This window comes from Piliocolobus tephrosceles, chromosome 1 (assembly GCF_002776525.5).
Source record: "Piliocolobus tephrosceles isolate RC106 chromosome 1, ASM277652v3, whole genome shotgun sequence".
Taxonomy (NCBI): Eukaryota; Metazoa; Chordata; class Mammalia; order Primates; family Cercopithecidae; genus Piliocolobus; species Piliocolobus tephrosceles.
Genome location: NC_045434.1, coordinates 5,289,870 through 5,306,218, shown reverse-complemented (window position 1 = coordinate 5,306,218; position 16,349 = coordinate 5,289,870). Strand labels below are relative to the sequence as shown.

General features: G+C 40.2%; 1 protein-coding gene across 8 annotated transcripts in view; it reads left to right on the top strand.

Moving 5' to 3' along the window:
* The window catches only part of SDCCAG8 (serologically defined colon cancer antigen 8), a 256,242-nt gene that overhangs the window by 58,495 nt on the left and 181,398 nt on the right, over positions 1-16,349 (top strand). For all 8 annotated transcript variants that reach the window (XR_002732368.1, XR_002732369.1, XR_003309619.1 and 5 more), the window contains exons 9-10: positions 549-687; positions 14,071-14,223. Coding sequence is in view for 5 of the 8 variants with exons in the window: in XM_023216160.1 (XP_023071928.1) it covers positions 549-687; positions 14,071-14,223 (292 nt within the window). In the remaining 3 variants the exon portion in view is untranslated. The remainder of the gene's footprint in view (positions 1-548; positions 688-14,070; positions 14,224-16,349) is intronic.

Here is a 16,349-nt window from a genome sequence, read left to right as displayed (position 1 = left end):
ATACCTGATGTAAAGGACGAGTTGATGGGTGCTGATGAGTTGATGGGTGCAGCACACCAACATGGCACAAGTATGCATATGTAACAAACCTGCACATTATGCACATGTACCCTAGAACTTAAAGTATAATAATAATTAAAAAAAAAACAACAAACATGAAAGACATTAGACCACAAACAGCATTCTATGTCTTATAATGGCCAAACCTTTTGAAACCAGTAAAACGTACAAATTTAAGGGAGCCTCCCCCCAACTTTTAAAAACTAATTTGCTCTTTTCTGGGCTTTCCCTGCAGCTATCTCCACAATAGATGATTGTCCCACACAGATGCAGTCCTGCCACGAAGGCTCGTAGCCTTTCTGGCGGCTCTGCCTGCCGCTCGCCAAGTGAGGACAGAGGGTCTCTCTCTGGGGTGTGCTTTATTTAATATGTGCTCGGCCGGCCTACTCTGGCTCTTCTAATACATATTAATGCTTTTTCCTCCCTGACTTATGAAGACATGATCATTTGATCATTTCTTGTTTTGAATGTTCTTTTTGTGCTGACAGAGAAAGAGATGACTTGATGTCCGCGCTAGTTTCCGTAAGGAGCAGCTTGGCAGACACGCAGCAAAGAGAAGCACATGCTTATGAACAGGTGAAACAAGTTTTGCAAGTATGTGAGGAAGCCAATTTTGAAAAAACCAAGGCAAGTCTAATAAGATGCAAATAAAAGTGTCTTTTTTTTTTTCTTTTTTCTTCTGAGTATGTATTTGGTTATTCTTCTGTAACTAAACTCTGTTTTTCAAACACACAAAGTGAATTATCAGTCTGTTAATGTTGACTTTTCTGAATTAAACAAATTTGCTATTTGGAGAATTCTTATTCCTCTGCAAATACTGTTGTATCACTGTTCAGAGAATGTAGTACAGTATAATACTTTGAGAGACCTATATGCTTAATCTTTTTATTTGCTGATAATTTACAATGCTGCAAAAATCTTAACATCCAGGCATTAGTTTGTTTATGTTCATATATGATTAAAGACAAATGTTCTTCCTCAATAATTGGGAAGTTTTGAGAAAATCCAAATATACCAAAGATGATAATATATACATATTTAGTAGCATTTCTTTCTTTCTTTTTTTTGTTTTTTTGAGATGGAGTCTTGCCTTGTCACCCAGGCTGGAGTGCAATAGCATGATTTTGGTTCACAGCAACCTCTGCCTTCTGGGTTCAAGTGATTCTCCTGCCTCAGCCTCCCACGTAACTGGGATTACAGGCACGGGCCATCATGCCCAGCTAATTTTTGTATTTTTAGCCGAGGTGGAGTTTCACTGTGTTAGCCAGGCTGGTCTCGAACTCATGACCTCAGGTGATCTGCCCACCTCGTCCTCCCAAAGTGCTGAGATTACAGGCATGAGCCACCACACCTGGTCTTAGTAGCATGTTTGAGTCTGGACTTACTGTAAGGTAACTCAAACATACCTAAGGAGAGTAACAGTTTATACTTAGTGATCACATGGTGTTATAGGCACTTTGAAGAATAGGAGGTTACTGTTGATTCATTACTGTATTTGGGGGCCACACCGTAATCCGTTAAATTTGCATGTATTTTCCCTAGACACACTAGCATACAATTCAGGTTCTTAATGGCCACATGTAGCGAATATTGGACAGTGCAGATATAGAGCATTTTCATTATCATGAAAAGTTTTGTTGGATAGCACTGGTCTAAACCATATGCTAATCTCAGTGTTTTATTAAAATATTTGGGCTACATTACTGAGTATACGCCCAGAGGAATAGAAATCATTCTGCCACAAAGACACATGCACGTGAATGTTGATTGCAGCACCCTTCACAATAGCAAACGTAAACGATGGAATTGATGAAATCAACCTAAATGGACGGAATCAATCCTAAATGGATGGAATCAATCTAAATGTTCATCACTGACAGATTGTATAAAGAAAATATGGAACATAGACACCATGGAATAGTATGTAGCCATAAAAAGAATGAGATCAGATCTTTTGCAGGAACATTCATGGAGCCAGAAGCAATTATCCTTAGCAAACTAATGCAGGGACAGAAAGCCAAATACTACATATTCTTACTGATAAGTGGGAGCTAAATGATGAGAACTTACGAGCACAAAGTAGGAAACCACAGACAGTGGCATCTCCTTGAAGATATAGGGCGGGGGGAGGGAGGGGAGCAGAGGAGATCACTATTGGGTACTGGGCTTAATACCTGGGTGATAAAATAATCTGTATAACAAACCCCTGTGACATGAGTTTATCTCTATAACAAACCTTCACATGTACCCCCGAACCTGAAATAGAAGTTAAAACAAAATTAGGGCTATTCAATTCTGCATTAAGCCTCTTGTCAGCCATTGCTATGTCCATTTGTCTTTATCCAGTTCATCCATAACTCTTCCCATTTGACCCTCATGCCTTCTGAAACTTAGGTTCAGTTATAACCAAACTCCCCACCATATTGTTTCCTCAAACTCTCCTGTTTCTTCATTTGTTCTGAGCTCTAACTGTCCCTCGATATCATGACTTTCAAAACCTTCCGCGAATGCCCTTGTGTCAGTCAAGTCATCTTATGTGGGTGTGACGGAGGAAACCGCAGTTACTTCACTCCCGACTGCCATTTCCAGGGCTTTGTTTTGACACTTACTCTCAGGTCCTGTTCCTTTTTGAAATTAAGCTATCACTCTGTGTTAATCTGTTTTGCATTGCTATGAAGACAGAGTGGAAACTGGGTAATTTATAAAGAGAAGTTAGTGGTTTATTTTGGCTCATGTTGTGCAGGCTGCATACGAAGCATGGTGCCAACATATGCTTCTGGTAAGGCCTCAGGAAGCTTTCACTCTGACAGCAGGCAGAGGGGAGCAAGCCTCACAAGGGAGCAGGACTGAGCGCAGAGGAGAGGGGCCAGGCTCTTTCTAACCATCAGACCTCAGGATAACTAATAGGGCACCAAGCCATTCATGATGGATTCACCCCCATGACCCAAACACCTCCCACCAGGCCCCACCTCCAACACTGGAAGTCACATTTCAACACGAGAGATTCGGAGAGGACAGGTATCCAAACCGTATCACACTCCTCTTGAAATCAGGGTTGTCTCTCTTCTCCCTAATCAATAAAATTTCTCAATCGAGAAGGCGCTCTTTGACCCTTTCTATTTTATTTTAGTTTTATTTTTATTATCATTTTTTTGAGACAGAGTTTCATTCCAGCCCAGGCTGGAGTGCAATGGCGCCATCTCGGCTCACTGTAACCTCAGTCTCCTGGGATCAAGTGATTCTCCCACCTCAGCCTCCCAAGTAACTGGGACTACAGGCATGCGCCACCATGCCTGGCTAATTTTGTGTTTTTAGTAGAGACGAGATTTCACCATGTTGGCCAGGCTGGTCTCGTACTCCTGAGCTCAGGTGATGCACCCACCTTGGCCTCCCAAAGTGCTGGGACTACAGGCGTGAGCCACTGCGTCTGGCCCCTTTTTAAAAGTTTTAACATCTAACCGTTTTCCCCTTCATTCTGTCTCTTTTGTCATCCTTAAATGTTTGAACTTCCATGTTATTGATACACAAAACACTAATACTCTTCAGCTTCCTTAACTCTACTATATCCCCTACTTCTACGCCAACCTCCCGCATGAACTGAAGTGCCCCTAAGATCTCAAACTCTGAAACCACACTCTCTGACCAGGGCCTTTTCTCTTCTTTCCTCCCTGTCAAAGTTACATCTGCTCCATGTCTTCATTTTCGCCTCTAGTTCTTCAGCATTCTTTTTCTCTCATTTTATCTGTTGTGTCCAGGCTGGTCTTCTTTTCTTCCCATTTAAATATAAATTTTACAATCTCAAATTTAACTCACATATTCACTCTCCCAAATCTGCTGCCCCTTCTGTATTCTCTTACTGGATGGCACTTTTATCCACTAACATGCTCTGATCAGAAAACTGGATTTCACCCTGTCCTTCACCCGTAACTTTTAACCAGTCACTAAGTACAGATCTGAGTTTCTAACGTTTTCTTGAATTCTTTCCCTCATTAACACTTTTCTTATGGAAGCTGAGTAATCTCTGGATTTATCTACTACACTTCATCCTAGCTTGCCTCCCTCCTTCGTTCCACTCCCTACACTGCAGCCAGAAGCGATCTTTCTTAAAGACACATTTGATCATGTGACTCTGATTTAAAATCCTTTGGTGAATTTTCCCTGCCTTCAAGACAGTCTCCACATTCTTTCCCATGCCCGTGGTCTGTCATAATGTGGCTCCCTTTTGCCCTCCAAGGCTGCTGCTGCCTTCCTCCTCTCACACCCTGTCCCCCAGTACACTCAGCTATCGTCAAAGGCAGGAGCGTTTAGGGAGTGAACATGGGCTTACTAGAGTTAGCCAGACCTAGATTCAACTTCTGGCCCTACCAATCACTGGCCGTGTGACCTTGGACAAGTTACTTTAACTTCTCCGTGCCCCAGTTTTTCCTCATCTGTAAAACGGAGGAATATGTGACTCTTAGGATTGTGAATGAGGACTGCATTTTAAAATGTATATTGATTATCTTATACAAACCCAGGCAGGCACAAAATATTTTCTCAATAAATAGTGGTAGTGGTGATAACCCTGCTGATTATCCCATCTTCTCTCCAGCCTCTGAGTCTTTGTACGTGCCATGCACATTCTTCTCCACTCCACCGCCTGTGTATTTCTCTAGCCTTACCTGTCTTAGCCCACATGGTACTCCCTCTAGGAAACCTCTGATCTCCCCTGCCTAGATTTGATGTAACCTTAATATGCCTTTATAGCAGGGTTTTTCAACCTTGGCGCTATTGACATTTTGGGCTATGTAGCTCTTTGTTTTGGATGCTGTTCTGCACATTGTAGGATGTTTAGAAGCATTCCTGGCCTCTACCTACTCAATTCCAGTAGCTTACCCTCCTCCCCCAAGTTGTGACAACCGAAAATGTCTCCAGACATTGCCAAATGTCCTTTGGAGGGCAAATTTGCCCCCATTTGAGAACCACTACTTATTATAGCATTTATCAAAATGTATTATTATTGCTTATTTGTCTGTATCCTTCATTAAACTTTTTTAAAAAAATTTCAGCTTTTATTTTCAATACAGGGGTACGTGTGTAGGATTGTTACATGGTGGACCCAGGTATTAAGCATAGTGCCCAGTAGGTACTTTTCCAGCCCATGCCCCCCTCTCTCCAACCCCAAGTTGTCTGCAGTGTCTGTTGCTCCCATGCTTATGTCCATGTGTGCACAACGTTTAGCTCCCATTTATAAATGAGAGCATATGGTGTTTGGTTTTCTGTTACTGCATTAATTTGCTTAGGATTATGACTTCCAGCTACATCCATGTCGCTGCAAAGCACGTGATTTCATTCTTTTTTATGGATGTATACATTCCCTGGTGTATATGTACCACATTTTCTTTATCCAGTCTGCCATTGATGGGCACCTAGATTGATTCCATGTCTTTTTTTTTTTTTTTTTTTTTTTGAGACAGAATCTTGATCTGTCGCCCAAGCTGGAGTGCAGTGGTGTGATCTTGGTTAACTGTAACCTCTGCCTCCAGGATTCAAGTGATTCTTCTGGCTCAGCCTCCCGAGTAGCTGGGATTACAGGTGTGCACCATCATGCCAGGCTGATTTTTGTATTTTTAGTGAAGACGTGGTTTTGCCATGTTGGCCAGGCTGGTATTAAACTCCTGACGTCAAGTGATCCACCCGCCTCGTCCTCCCAAAGTGCTGGGATTACAGGTGTGAGCCACCATGCCCGGCCTCCATGTCTTTGCTGTTGTGAACAATGCAGTGATGAACATTTGAGTTGATGTATCTTTTTGGTATAATGATATATATCCTTTTGGGTATATACCCAGGAATGGGATTGCTGTGTTGAGTGGTAGCTCTATATTAAGTTCTTGGAGAAATCTCTGTTAAACTTTAAAATTGTCACCAAGCCAAGGGCTTGCTTCCCTATGCACATAGAAGCCAATGCTATGGCACTGGCTTTTAAGAAAAGAAGAGGTTTTATTGCAAGTTGACTGGCAAGGAAGCAAGAGGCCACACTCAAATCTGTCTCCTCATTCTGCGGCAAGATCAGGAAGATTGGTCTCAGAGGCATTTCTGAGTAGCCCCAGGTGATACCAGTGCAGCCAATCTGCCAGGCTGGTGGTATTCACAATGAGGAGGTTAAACATCTCATGTACCCCACAAATATATGCATCTATTATGGACTCAACAAAAATTTAAAATAAAATAAAAACAATTAGGAGGTTGAAGCTTTTTCCCATTGCACATGCCTGGACTACATGACGTGCAATTTTGGCTCAGTGCTATCTGTAACAACTTAAACAATGGTTAATCAGTTTGCGCTAGTCCCTTGGTTACGGAATTTCTCCATCCTGATCACCATTAAATCCATAGCATCTTGCATAGATCTCAGCACATAATAAATTGGTACTGAGTAAATATCCAGTGAGGAAGGAAATTGCAACTCAGTTCTCACTAGCAATCTACAATTCCTTTATTCTTATCTTTCCAGCTTACCTACTTTGCCAGCAAAAGTACCCAGTGAAAATTAGGCCCAATCACACTTTTTTTTTTTTTTTTTTTTTTTTTTTTGATGACTAGTTTGAGCCTCCCAAGCATTGCTGAAGGAAGTCATTTAAGAAAGCCACTTAATAGCTGGGTGCGGTGGCTCATGCCTGTAATCCCAGCACTTTGGGAGGCTGAGGTAGGCGGATCACGAGGTCAAGAGATCAAGACCAGCCTGGCCAACATGGTGAAACTCCGTCTCTACTAAAATTCCAAAACTTAGCTGGGCATGGTGGCGTGTGCCTGTAGTCCCAGCTACTTGGGAGGCTGAGGCAGGAGAATCGCTTGAACCCGGGAGGCGGAGGTTGCAGTGAGCTGAGATCACGCCCCTGCACTCCAGTGTGGCAACAGAGTGAGACTCCATCTTAAAAAAAAAATCTACTTAATGAATTCCACTGAAGAGTAATCCTAATCACCTTCAGTGGTTGTAGGTACTATTGAACAATTCTTTTCTCTGCAGTTGAAAACCTTATATGCTCTAGCCAGGAACTCCACTTTCCTCACTTCCAACTCCACTGCTGGCACCTGACTTTCATCAGATGACCTACTTCACACTTGACTAAGGACCAACTGACAAGAGCCTCCTCAGCATCTTCTCATCCCTTGAATGCCTCCTCTCCTTATTTCTCCTTTCTTTTCTGGCCCTGTTATTTCCCAAGGTGAACATCTTTCTCCCCATTTTTGATATCTCCCACTTCTGTGTCATCACATTTTTCTGGCGTCCTTTATCCTTTCCTCTCCACTGTTTTTCCCTGTCATCCTGCCCACAGCCTTCGTTTAAGTAAACAAAAAGCAGCTTTCCTGTGATCATCTTTCACTCTGTTTATTACTGTCCATTCCTCATTTCACTGGCAGACATCTCACAACAGTTGTCCACCCTGGTAGCTTTCCTTTCACTTCTGAGCACATCGCAACCAGGCTTTGAACAAACTGTACCCTGATTTCATGTTGCTGAAGTGCTCACTTAATGATCAATGGTCACTTCCTGATTGCCACACCCAGTGACCTCATCTCAATCCTCACTGGACTCAAACTCTATAGATTTGGAACCCTGTTAACTCTCCTGTCATAACATTCATCTCTTTCCCTTGATTTAGCTGATACATTACTCTCAAGGGTCCACATTGTACCATTCTTGTCCACTCTTAAGTCTCTTTTAACTTGTTTCTTGTTTTCCACAAGCCTTAAGTGTGGATGTTCCTCAGAGTTAGTTCCCAGCCCTCCTCCCATGTTGCCTTGGCTTCCTGGGATTCATTTCTCCTCACGTGGCCAAATATTACCAGTGAATATGCCCACATTATGCCTTTAGCTTTAACTGCTCTCCTGAGCCCCAGCCCTAGTGTTTTACTGCTACTAGATCTTTTTTATGGATGATACACTGCTGGCGTCTGAAACTCTACACAACCAAACTGTTCATTGGCTCCGCCTTCCCATCTGCCACTCCTTTTCCTTCTACCGTTTTCTCTATGATCGTCTTCAAACAAAGGCATCACCATCTTGACCGCAGCCCTGGCCTGCATTCGTTAAAACATCTTGGTTCTTCGCTATGCTTGCTCTTGACATTCCATCAGTTCCCACGCTCGCTCGCTCTCCCTCTGCAGAGTCAAATTTCTATTTAACTATGCCCACCTTCTCATTCTTACACCACTGCCCTGGTTCAAGTCTTCACATCTTCACGTGCTCTTTTTTTTTTTTTTTTTTTTCGGAGACAGGGTCTCACTCTGTCACCCAGGCTTGGTGGTGTGATCGTATCTCACTATAGCCTTGCACTCCTGAGCTCAACTGATTCTCCCTCCTCGGCCCCCCAAGGTGCTGGGATCACGGGTGTGAGCCACCGTGTCCAGTGGTATACTTCACGTATTCCTATACCAAGTATGCAGACAGTTACAATAGCTTTCTAATTGGTTTCCCTCAAATTTCATCTAATTCCAGCATACTTTTCACAGTGCTTTCATAACAGTTATAATTCCTGAGTTATAAATCTCCCTGTGTAGGTAGCTCACCTCTTGCAGTAGAATAAAAGACGCATCTGGCCCCACTCCAGCTTGGCTTATCTTCTCTTTCACTCTCTACTTTTTCACCCTACTCTTTCGCACCACCCTCCCTGTTGCCAGAACGTGACCTACATTTGGCCGTTTGCATTAATTTGCTCAAGGTATATTTTTCTGCCTTGTATTAATCTGTGAAATATCTATTCAATCTGCGAGGCTCAAATCCAGTGGCAGTCTTCCCAGAAGTTTTCCCCAGCCCCTTCTTGTTTGCATTAACTTCTTTTTCCTCTATATTCCTGTTGATGTGTATAATTTTGGTAGTTGTTTACACAGTTTTCTCCACCAGAAGACCTTGAAATCAGGTCTGTGACATCTATCATTGTATGTCACACATGACCATTTACGTCTTAATTAACAATAAATGTTTGTTGAATGGAAGTCTATTATTATTAATGTGAAGTTTTGTAATTAATTTTTTTAAAAAATTTAATAGCTGAGAGCAAGCAACGCTATTGTTCGTTAAGAATCTATATATAGCATTTTCAATAAATTAGTAACAATGAATGCAAGGACAAAATGTATTGCAAGTCTAGTATTTTTTATCTGGAAGGTATGTTAAAACACATTAGAATTTTTGCTTTCTGAGCATATTAAAAAGTCAGATGGCATACATATTTTAATTTAAAACCCTACTACTTGCATTACTGAGCGATGAAATGGTTACTTTGTTTAGTTCCTTGACGTTTGTTGCCATCTAGTGTGATATTTGGGTATCACATTGCTAAGTAGAAGGAATTACATATTTAACATTCATAGTGGCAGTGAAAATGCCTAAGAAAATAAATACATAACTTGAGAAGTGTATAATGCCATGCATAGATTCTTGTGTGGAACTATCTTGGATAAACTCCCTACTCTTCCACTTTCTAGGTCTCTGATTTGGGCAAGTTACTGAATATCTTGAAGTACCAGTTTCCTCAATTGAGTGATAAGAACCAATTAAAATGTATTTAGAGGGTTAAATAATCCATATGTGCCACTTAGCAAAGTATCTGGCACATAGTAGGTGCTCAATAAATGTTTTTGTTTGAAAATGGAAGTTGTCTCAATTGGCGATAATTTTAAAAGAGGAAAAAAATTCACCTGGGACTACATAGTGAGAAAAAGTAGAGGTTTTTGCACTATCACCTTGATAAAGCTACAAGACACCTTGATAAAGCTACGAGAAGCAGATAAAAAGGTTAACCATGCCTTAGGCCTGCCTGCTTGTGTTGGGAAGGGAATTGTTGAGAGGTATGTGGAAAGGCCTGAAGGTACGGGCTGTGGCATGAAGTTACCATAAGCATATCTGTAATGACATAACCCTCTAAGGAAAAAAAATTTTTTTGTCTTTTTTACTCATAACAACTTGAGCAAAGTATTTATTTCAAATTTGCTAAGACCTTACCTTCATGGGTAAGTGGTGTGAACTTTTTTAAAAAGTTAATTATTGTGTATACATAATAATTGTACATATTTATGGGTTACATGTGATATTCTGAATATTAGTTTTTAAAACAGCAACCTGGTAGGTTGAACAAATATTTACAAAGACTTTTTTCCCCCTTTTGAAATATCCAAATTATTCTGTTTCTTGGATTACAGGGAGTCAGAAAGGCAGGAATTAGAAACCTGGATTAAAAATAAAATCAGAAAAGCGCTGAGTTGTAGTCACAAGTATAGAAAACAATACTTCTTGATAGGCATGTTATCTGTCACAAAACAAAAACAAAGTATTAAGTATCTTGAAAAATGGTACATAGGGATAGACTGGTAAATTTCTGGTTAGCAAGGATTTATAAATTAAAATCAATAGTTTGCATTATTGGTAAGTTAGATGCTTGAAATGTGTTAATCGTTTTAATTTTGTGGGCTTTATTATTACATAAAAATAAAAATGTTTATAAGCCTTAAAGTTCATATTCACAGGTTTGAGCTGTATAATTTCATAAGATCTTAATTCCTTAGTTATGAATTATTCTGTCACAAAGATTTCTTGAAAACTAACCCTAGCAGTTGGGAAGGACTTTTATATGGTCTACAATAGGTCTCCTGTTTTAAAATTTTAGTTGACTAGATATAAATTTTGTTTTTGAAAATGTTTTGACTGCCTAAGATAGTAGTGCCTACCCTTTGGTTTAATAAAACCAGGACTGGGAATATCAAGTCCAATAAACTGTGTTTGAAAAAAGTGTTAATATGTCAACATATAATGACCACAGCTAAAGAAATTTCCCAGAAAAGAAAATGTACCTTCAGGAATGAGTCTGCTGGATGGGGGGAATGTGTAATTCCCCAACTTCCTAAGACCTACAGCCATTTCCACCAAGGAAAGGGCTGTGTTCAGGGAAGGGAGAGAAGCCAGGACTTGGGAACTACTGAGAGAAATAACAGCCGCAGGCCCCAAATTAACTTTGTCACCTGTAAAAATCTATCATTTAATGGCAATTGCCCATGTATAGCATTCAGTTACTATAAAGATCCATCATTTGATGGTAGTTGACTTTTTACTGACCTAGCCTTTGAGAAGTCGGTTACTATGTCTTTACTGAATGGTTATAGGGGTACTCAATCGACAGGGATTCTGGAAAATAGGAGAAGAAACTCCAGAATTAAGAGAAAGCTTTAATGGAAATAGTGTATAAATATTTGTTTACTACACCCAAATCTTTTAGTATGTGCGGTCCAGTTGAGAGAGTTATCTTTAGAAAGAATAAATCATTTTTCTGATTCCAAGTGTTACTACACTTTTCTATTTTCTTCATTGTGACGAAGCATATATGTTAAAATCAAAGCAAATGAAAGTAAAAGCTATTTGTTTGTTTGTTTTTGAGACGAAGTCTTACTCTGTCACTCAGGCTGGAGTGCAGTAGTGTGATCTCGGCTCACTGCAATCTCAGCCTCCCGGGTTCATGCCATTCTCCTGCCTCAGCCTCCCGAGTAGCTGGGACTACAGGTGCCGCCACCACGCCTGGCTAGTTTTTTGTGTTTTTGGTAGAGACGGAGTTTCACCGTGTTAGCCAGGATGGTGTCAATCTCCTGACCTCGTGATCCGCCTGCCATGGCCTCCCAAAGTGCTGGGATTAAAGGCGTGAGCCACCGTGCCTAGCCTTAAAAGCTATTTGATAATATGGAATAGAGACATCAATAACCAGTTTTTTGTTTGTTTGTTTGTTTTGTGTGTTTTTTGGGGACCAAGTCACACTTTGTTGCCCAGGCTGGAGTGCAATGGCGCCATCTCGGCTCACTGCAACCTCCGCCTCCTGGGCTTAAGCAATTCTCCTGCCTCAGCCTCCCTAGTAGCTGGGACTATAGGCACGCACCACCATGCTCAGCTATTTTTCGTATTTTAGTAGAGACGGGGTTTCACCATGTTGGCCAGGCTGGTCTCAACCTCCTGACCTCAAGCAATCCACCTGCCTCAGCCTTCCAAAGTGCTGAGATTACAGGCGTGAGCCACCACGCCCAGCCAATAACCAGGTTTTAACCTAATATTTGTAATCAGTGTTGTGTTGCTCATTACTCATCATCAACCACTGGTGGTGGCTAGTGCTAATAGAGAGAAGACCATCCACAAAACCAAGGCCTTAGCAGTGATTTTGTTTACATGATTTTACAGCTTCTCACTTTGTGCTTTTCGCTGTATCATCCTATCTTGGCATTACACCTCTCATCGTGCCAGGATTATTTACTGTTGCTTGTTCCTTAGTTGATTGAGTTCTTTGAATTGATTCTGTAGGTGCCTTTCATGGTAGCCTGGTTTTAGATCTTCAGTCTCTTCTGCCGTTCCTATACTTAATGATGTTGACTCCTGAGTTTTTGTTCAATTGAAAACTTTCTGGTTGGATATATTGGTTTATATTAAGTAAGCATTTTGTCTATTCATACCAGTAGTATTCATTATATCAGGGAGAGTTATGAACATTTACTAGATTCATGTGAAATATTTTTCACAAGAGCAATTACATTTTGAATCACAAAAGTAACTAATTCGTATTTCAAGCTCCAAGGGCTTAAATTATAGAAAAAGTATGCCTTTTCGTTTATTTTAATATCTAATTTAAAATTTCCTTTTCCAGGCATTCTCAGCTGGAATTTGGACTTGGGGCTAACTCCCTAGAAGAATCATTTTTACTCATTGTATTTGTTTATTAGTTAATCTGAGACAATTGAATTTTACCTTTATATTTTATGCCTGGGAGCATAGAAACTTTTCAGAAGAGACCAAAAGAAATTGGAGTTTAATGCTTTCCAGATGAAGAGAGGAAAATTCATATATCCTAGATATTTATTGTCTGAATTTATTATAGCTTTCACCAGAGGGAAGCATAACTATGCATAAAACTTACAGTGCTTACTGAGGCTATTTCAGTCTCCATTAAAATCAGATGTGACTATGAAATTTATAATCACGCAGCATGTAAGTTATATGAGACCTGGGGTTCTTTCTGCCATTTCAGCAGAAAAGAGAGGTTACGTAAGGTGGATATCATACATAAGGGCCACTGGAATAAGACTGTAAGATGCTATAGTACCTTACTTTTATTAGGATTTTTAAAAATTGGGATTTTACTATGCAATCTATGTATGTAACTAAATTACATTTGGACCCCATACATTTATACAAAAAAAGACCTCTCCAAATTGAGATTTTTGAAATCATATTTTATTATTGGGTGTTATAAGTAAAGATATTGTAAAAGTGGCCAAAATGAAGTTAGAGAGTTTTTATTTCTGGAAATGCAGAGTGGGAAATTTACAGTAAAGGACAGTTATGAACTTTACCAGAAATGGAAGATCCTCATAAAACTAAGTAGTGAATACTGTCTTGAGTCTTTCCATTTAACTTATGATTATTACATAATTTTTACTTCAGTTGTATGTTTAAGGGGAGTGAACTAAATTTTCTCTTGGTTATGTTTAAGGAAACTTGATTATTATATAGTATTAAACAGAAGATGCCTGTGTGTAATGATATATTCAACATTTCATTTTAGTATTTTGATCTATCATTTGAAGTATTCCAATAATTTTTATCCATGAGCAAATAAGAAATGAGTTAAGTTGGATGCTTATGTGTTTCTTGTAGTAGAAACATGATACGTAATTGAAAATATTTGAGCACTTGGTTTTCCTGGTTCCCTTTTTTAAAATTCTGACTCATCTGTGGCCTTCATCAAGGTTCATTACCTGAATTTTGTCATTGATTAATTAATGTGGCTTTAATCTTGAAAACTGAACTATGTCAATAAATGTAACATTTGGATACTCTCTTAGGTCAATAAGTGGTATTGATAAACAAATACAAAATTATTCTAATGGGCTTTATAGTGGATTTTAATTATTTTAAATATACTTAAAGCTTAATTATCTCATTTTCCCCATATTTTTTCCAAATTCTAAACTCCTCTTTCAATCTCTTCTATCCTGGCAGGCTTTAATCCAGTGTGACCAGTTGAGGAAGGAGCTGGAGAGGCAGGCAGAGCGACTTCAAAAAGAACTTGCATCTCAGCAAGAGAAAAGGGCTATTGAGAAAGACATGATGAAAAAGGAAATAACGAAAGAAAGGGAGTCCATGGGATCAAAGGTACTTAAGGACTCTGCTGTTATCCACATTGCAGAAGAAGAAAGGTTTTTTATGATGCCATTGATGATTCCATAGGCTGGAGTTCTTGAATGAACTTTAAATTTTAAAATTGTTATTATATAAGTAGTTAAATTTCTTATAATTTAGAGTTCATAAAATTGTTTTATCATTTCATATATTTCTCAATAGTTTATGTTGATCTTTTCAGATAAAATAGTCAGTTAAATTCCATAAAATGAAATTACAAAATTTACTGTAAATCCTACCATTCTGTTGGATTCCCTCTGTCATGTTTCCCAGAGGCATGCTATGAAGATACCCAGATTTTATTTCAACCTTGGCTAAATCAAGGAGAGATGAGTCCCCTGCTTTATCTCCTACCCCTAAATTAAACATGCAGAAGATGAAACACTTGTAAGAAACTGAGTAACCAAGAAAAAGTGATTATACACTCTTTATGAAATCAGTTCTGACAAATTACATGATGAATAATGATGGTAACCAGATGAAGAGAGAAATTTAAGGCAAAAGGAACAGATAACATGAAATGAGCAGTCTTTGAAAAAGAGTTCACAAACTAGAATACAGAGTTGAGTGGGACCTAGCTTTAAAACTGCTAACTAGACTCCAATTGAGGAAGGTGTGGTCCATGAAGTAACCAAAGCAACTGCGTTACATGTTTGTTTTTAAAAGTGGACTCACAGCTTGTACTCAATCCTATGTTGTTATAAGATTCCACTGTATGATAATTAACTCATTCAATAAATATATACTGAGAATGTACTGTGTGCAAAGCAATGTAGAAGCCTGAAGATATGTGTAGAGAAAAATCACAACTTCTGCCCTGTGAGTTTTAAGTCTTAATAAGAGTAAACTCAGGCATTTTCTGTAAATGTCCTTGTCTTCTTATCCATTTTTTAAAATTGTGTCTGTCAAAACCCTACTACCTACCTTCTCTGCCCTGGATTGGTGATCTCAGCTGGTAAAAATCGCACAGCCTTGCAGATGACACAGCTGTAGACTCTAGGTCTTCGGTGTCCATGGTTCTTTCAGTGCTTTCTAGCAGTCCTCTTATGGCTTCCTCTCTCTTCTTCATTCCACACTCAACAGATATTAACTGGAGGGGCTGGGAATGTTGTAGTCACAGGAACGATGCAGTTTCCTCATGAAGCTTACAAACTCGTAGGAGAAGTAGACGTTACACAAATATTTTCGTAAGTGAGTTTTCGATCATCATCGCGATAAAGCCATAAGGTTCAGTTTAGGATACGGTGGACATGTGTAACAGGAATCTGACCTCGTCTAGGCAGTCACGAAAGACTTTCCTGAGAAAGAGACATTGAAAATGAGACCTGAAAGCATTGATGAGTGGTCAGGTGAAGAGGGGAAGAGGGTTTCAGGCCCGGGAAGATAACATACCCAAGACTCTGGACCTGGAAAGGATCGCACTTTCTAGGAATTTGGAGAAGGCCCTGATGGCTGGAGCATAGAGAGAGAGGAGCAGAGTAGTGGGAATGAGTTTGGAGACTTATGTTGGGATAGAATCATGAATGGCTTTAAAATCCATGTGAAGGATTTTCAGTTTTGTCGAAAAAGGGATGGAAAGCCATTGAATGGCTTTGGATTTGTCAGTGTCACGATGCCATTTATATTTGAGAAAAATCATTTTGTCAATGGATTGGAAGGAGAAGCAGAATCGATGCCTGGAGATCAGCTGGAGGTGATTCTCGTAGTCCAGGTCTGGAAGTGGTTATTGCAGTCCAGGTCTGGGGGTGACTTTTCGCGGTCCGGGTCTGAAGGTGACTTTCGCGGTCCTTGTCTGGAGGTGATTATCGCGGTCCCGGTCTGGAGGTGACTTTGGCGGTCCCGGTCTGGAGGTGACTATCGCGGTCCCGGTCTGGAGATGACTTTGGTGGTCCCGGTCTGGAGGTGACTTTGGTGGTCCCGGTCTGGAGGTGACTTTGGTGGTCCCGGTCTGGAGGTGACTTTCGCGGTCCTGGTCTGGAGGTGACTATTGCGGTCCCGGTCTGGAGGTGACTTTGGCGGTCCTGGTCTGGAGGTGACGACTATCGTGGTCCGGGTCTGGAGGTGACTTTGGCGGTCCCGGTCTGGAGGTGACTTTGGCG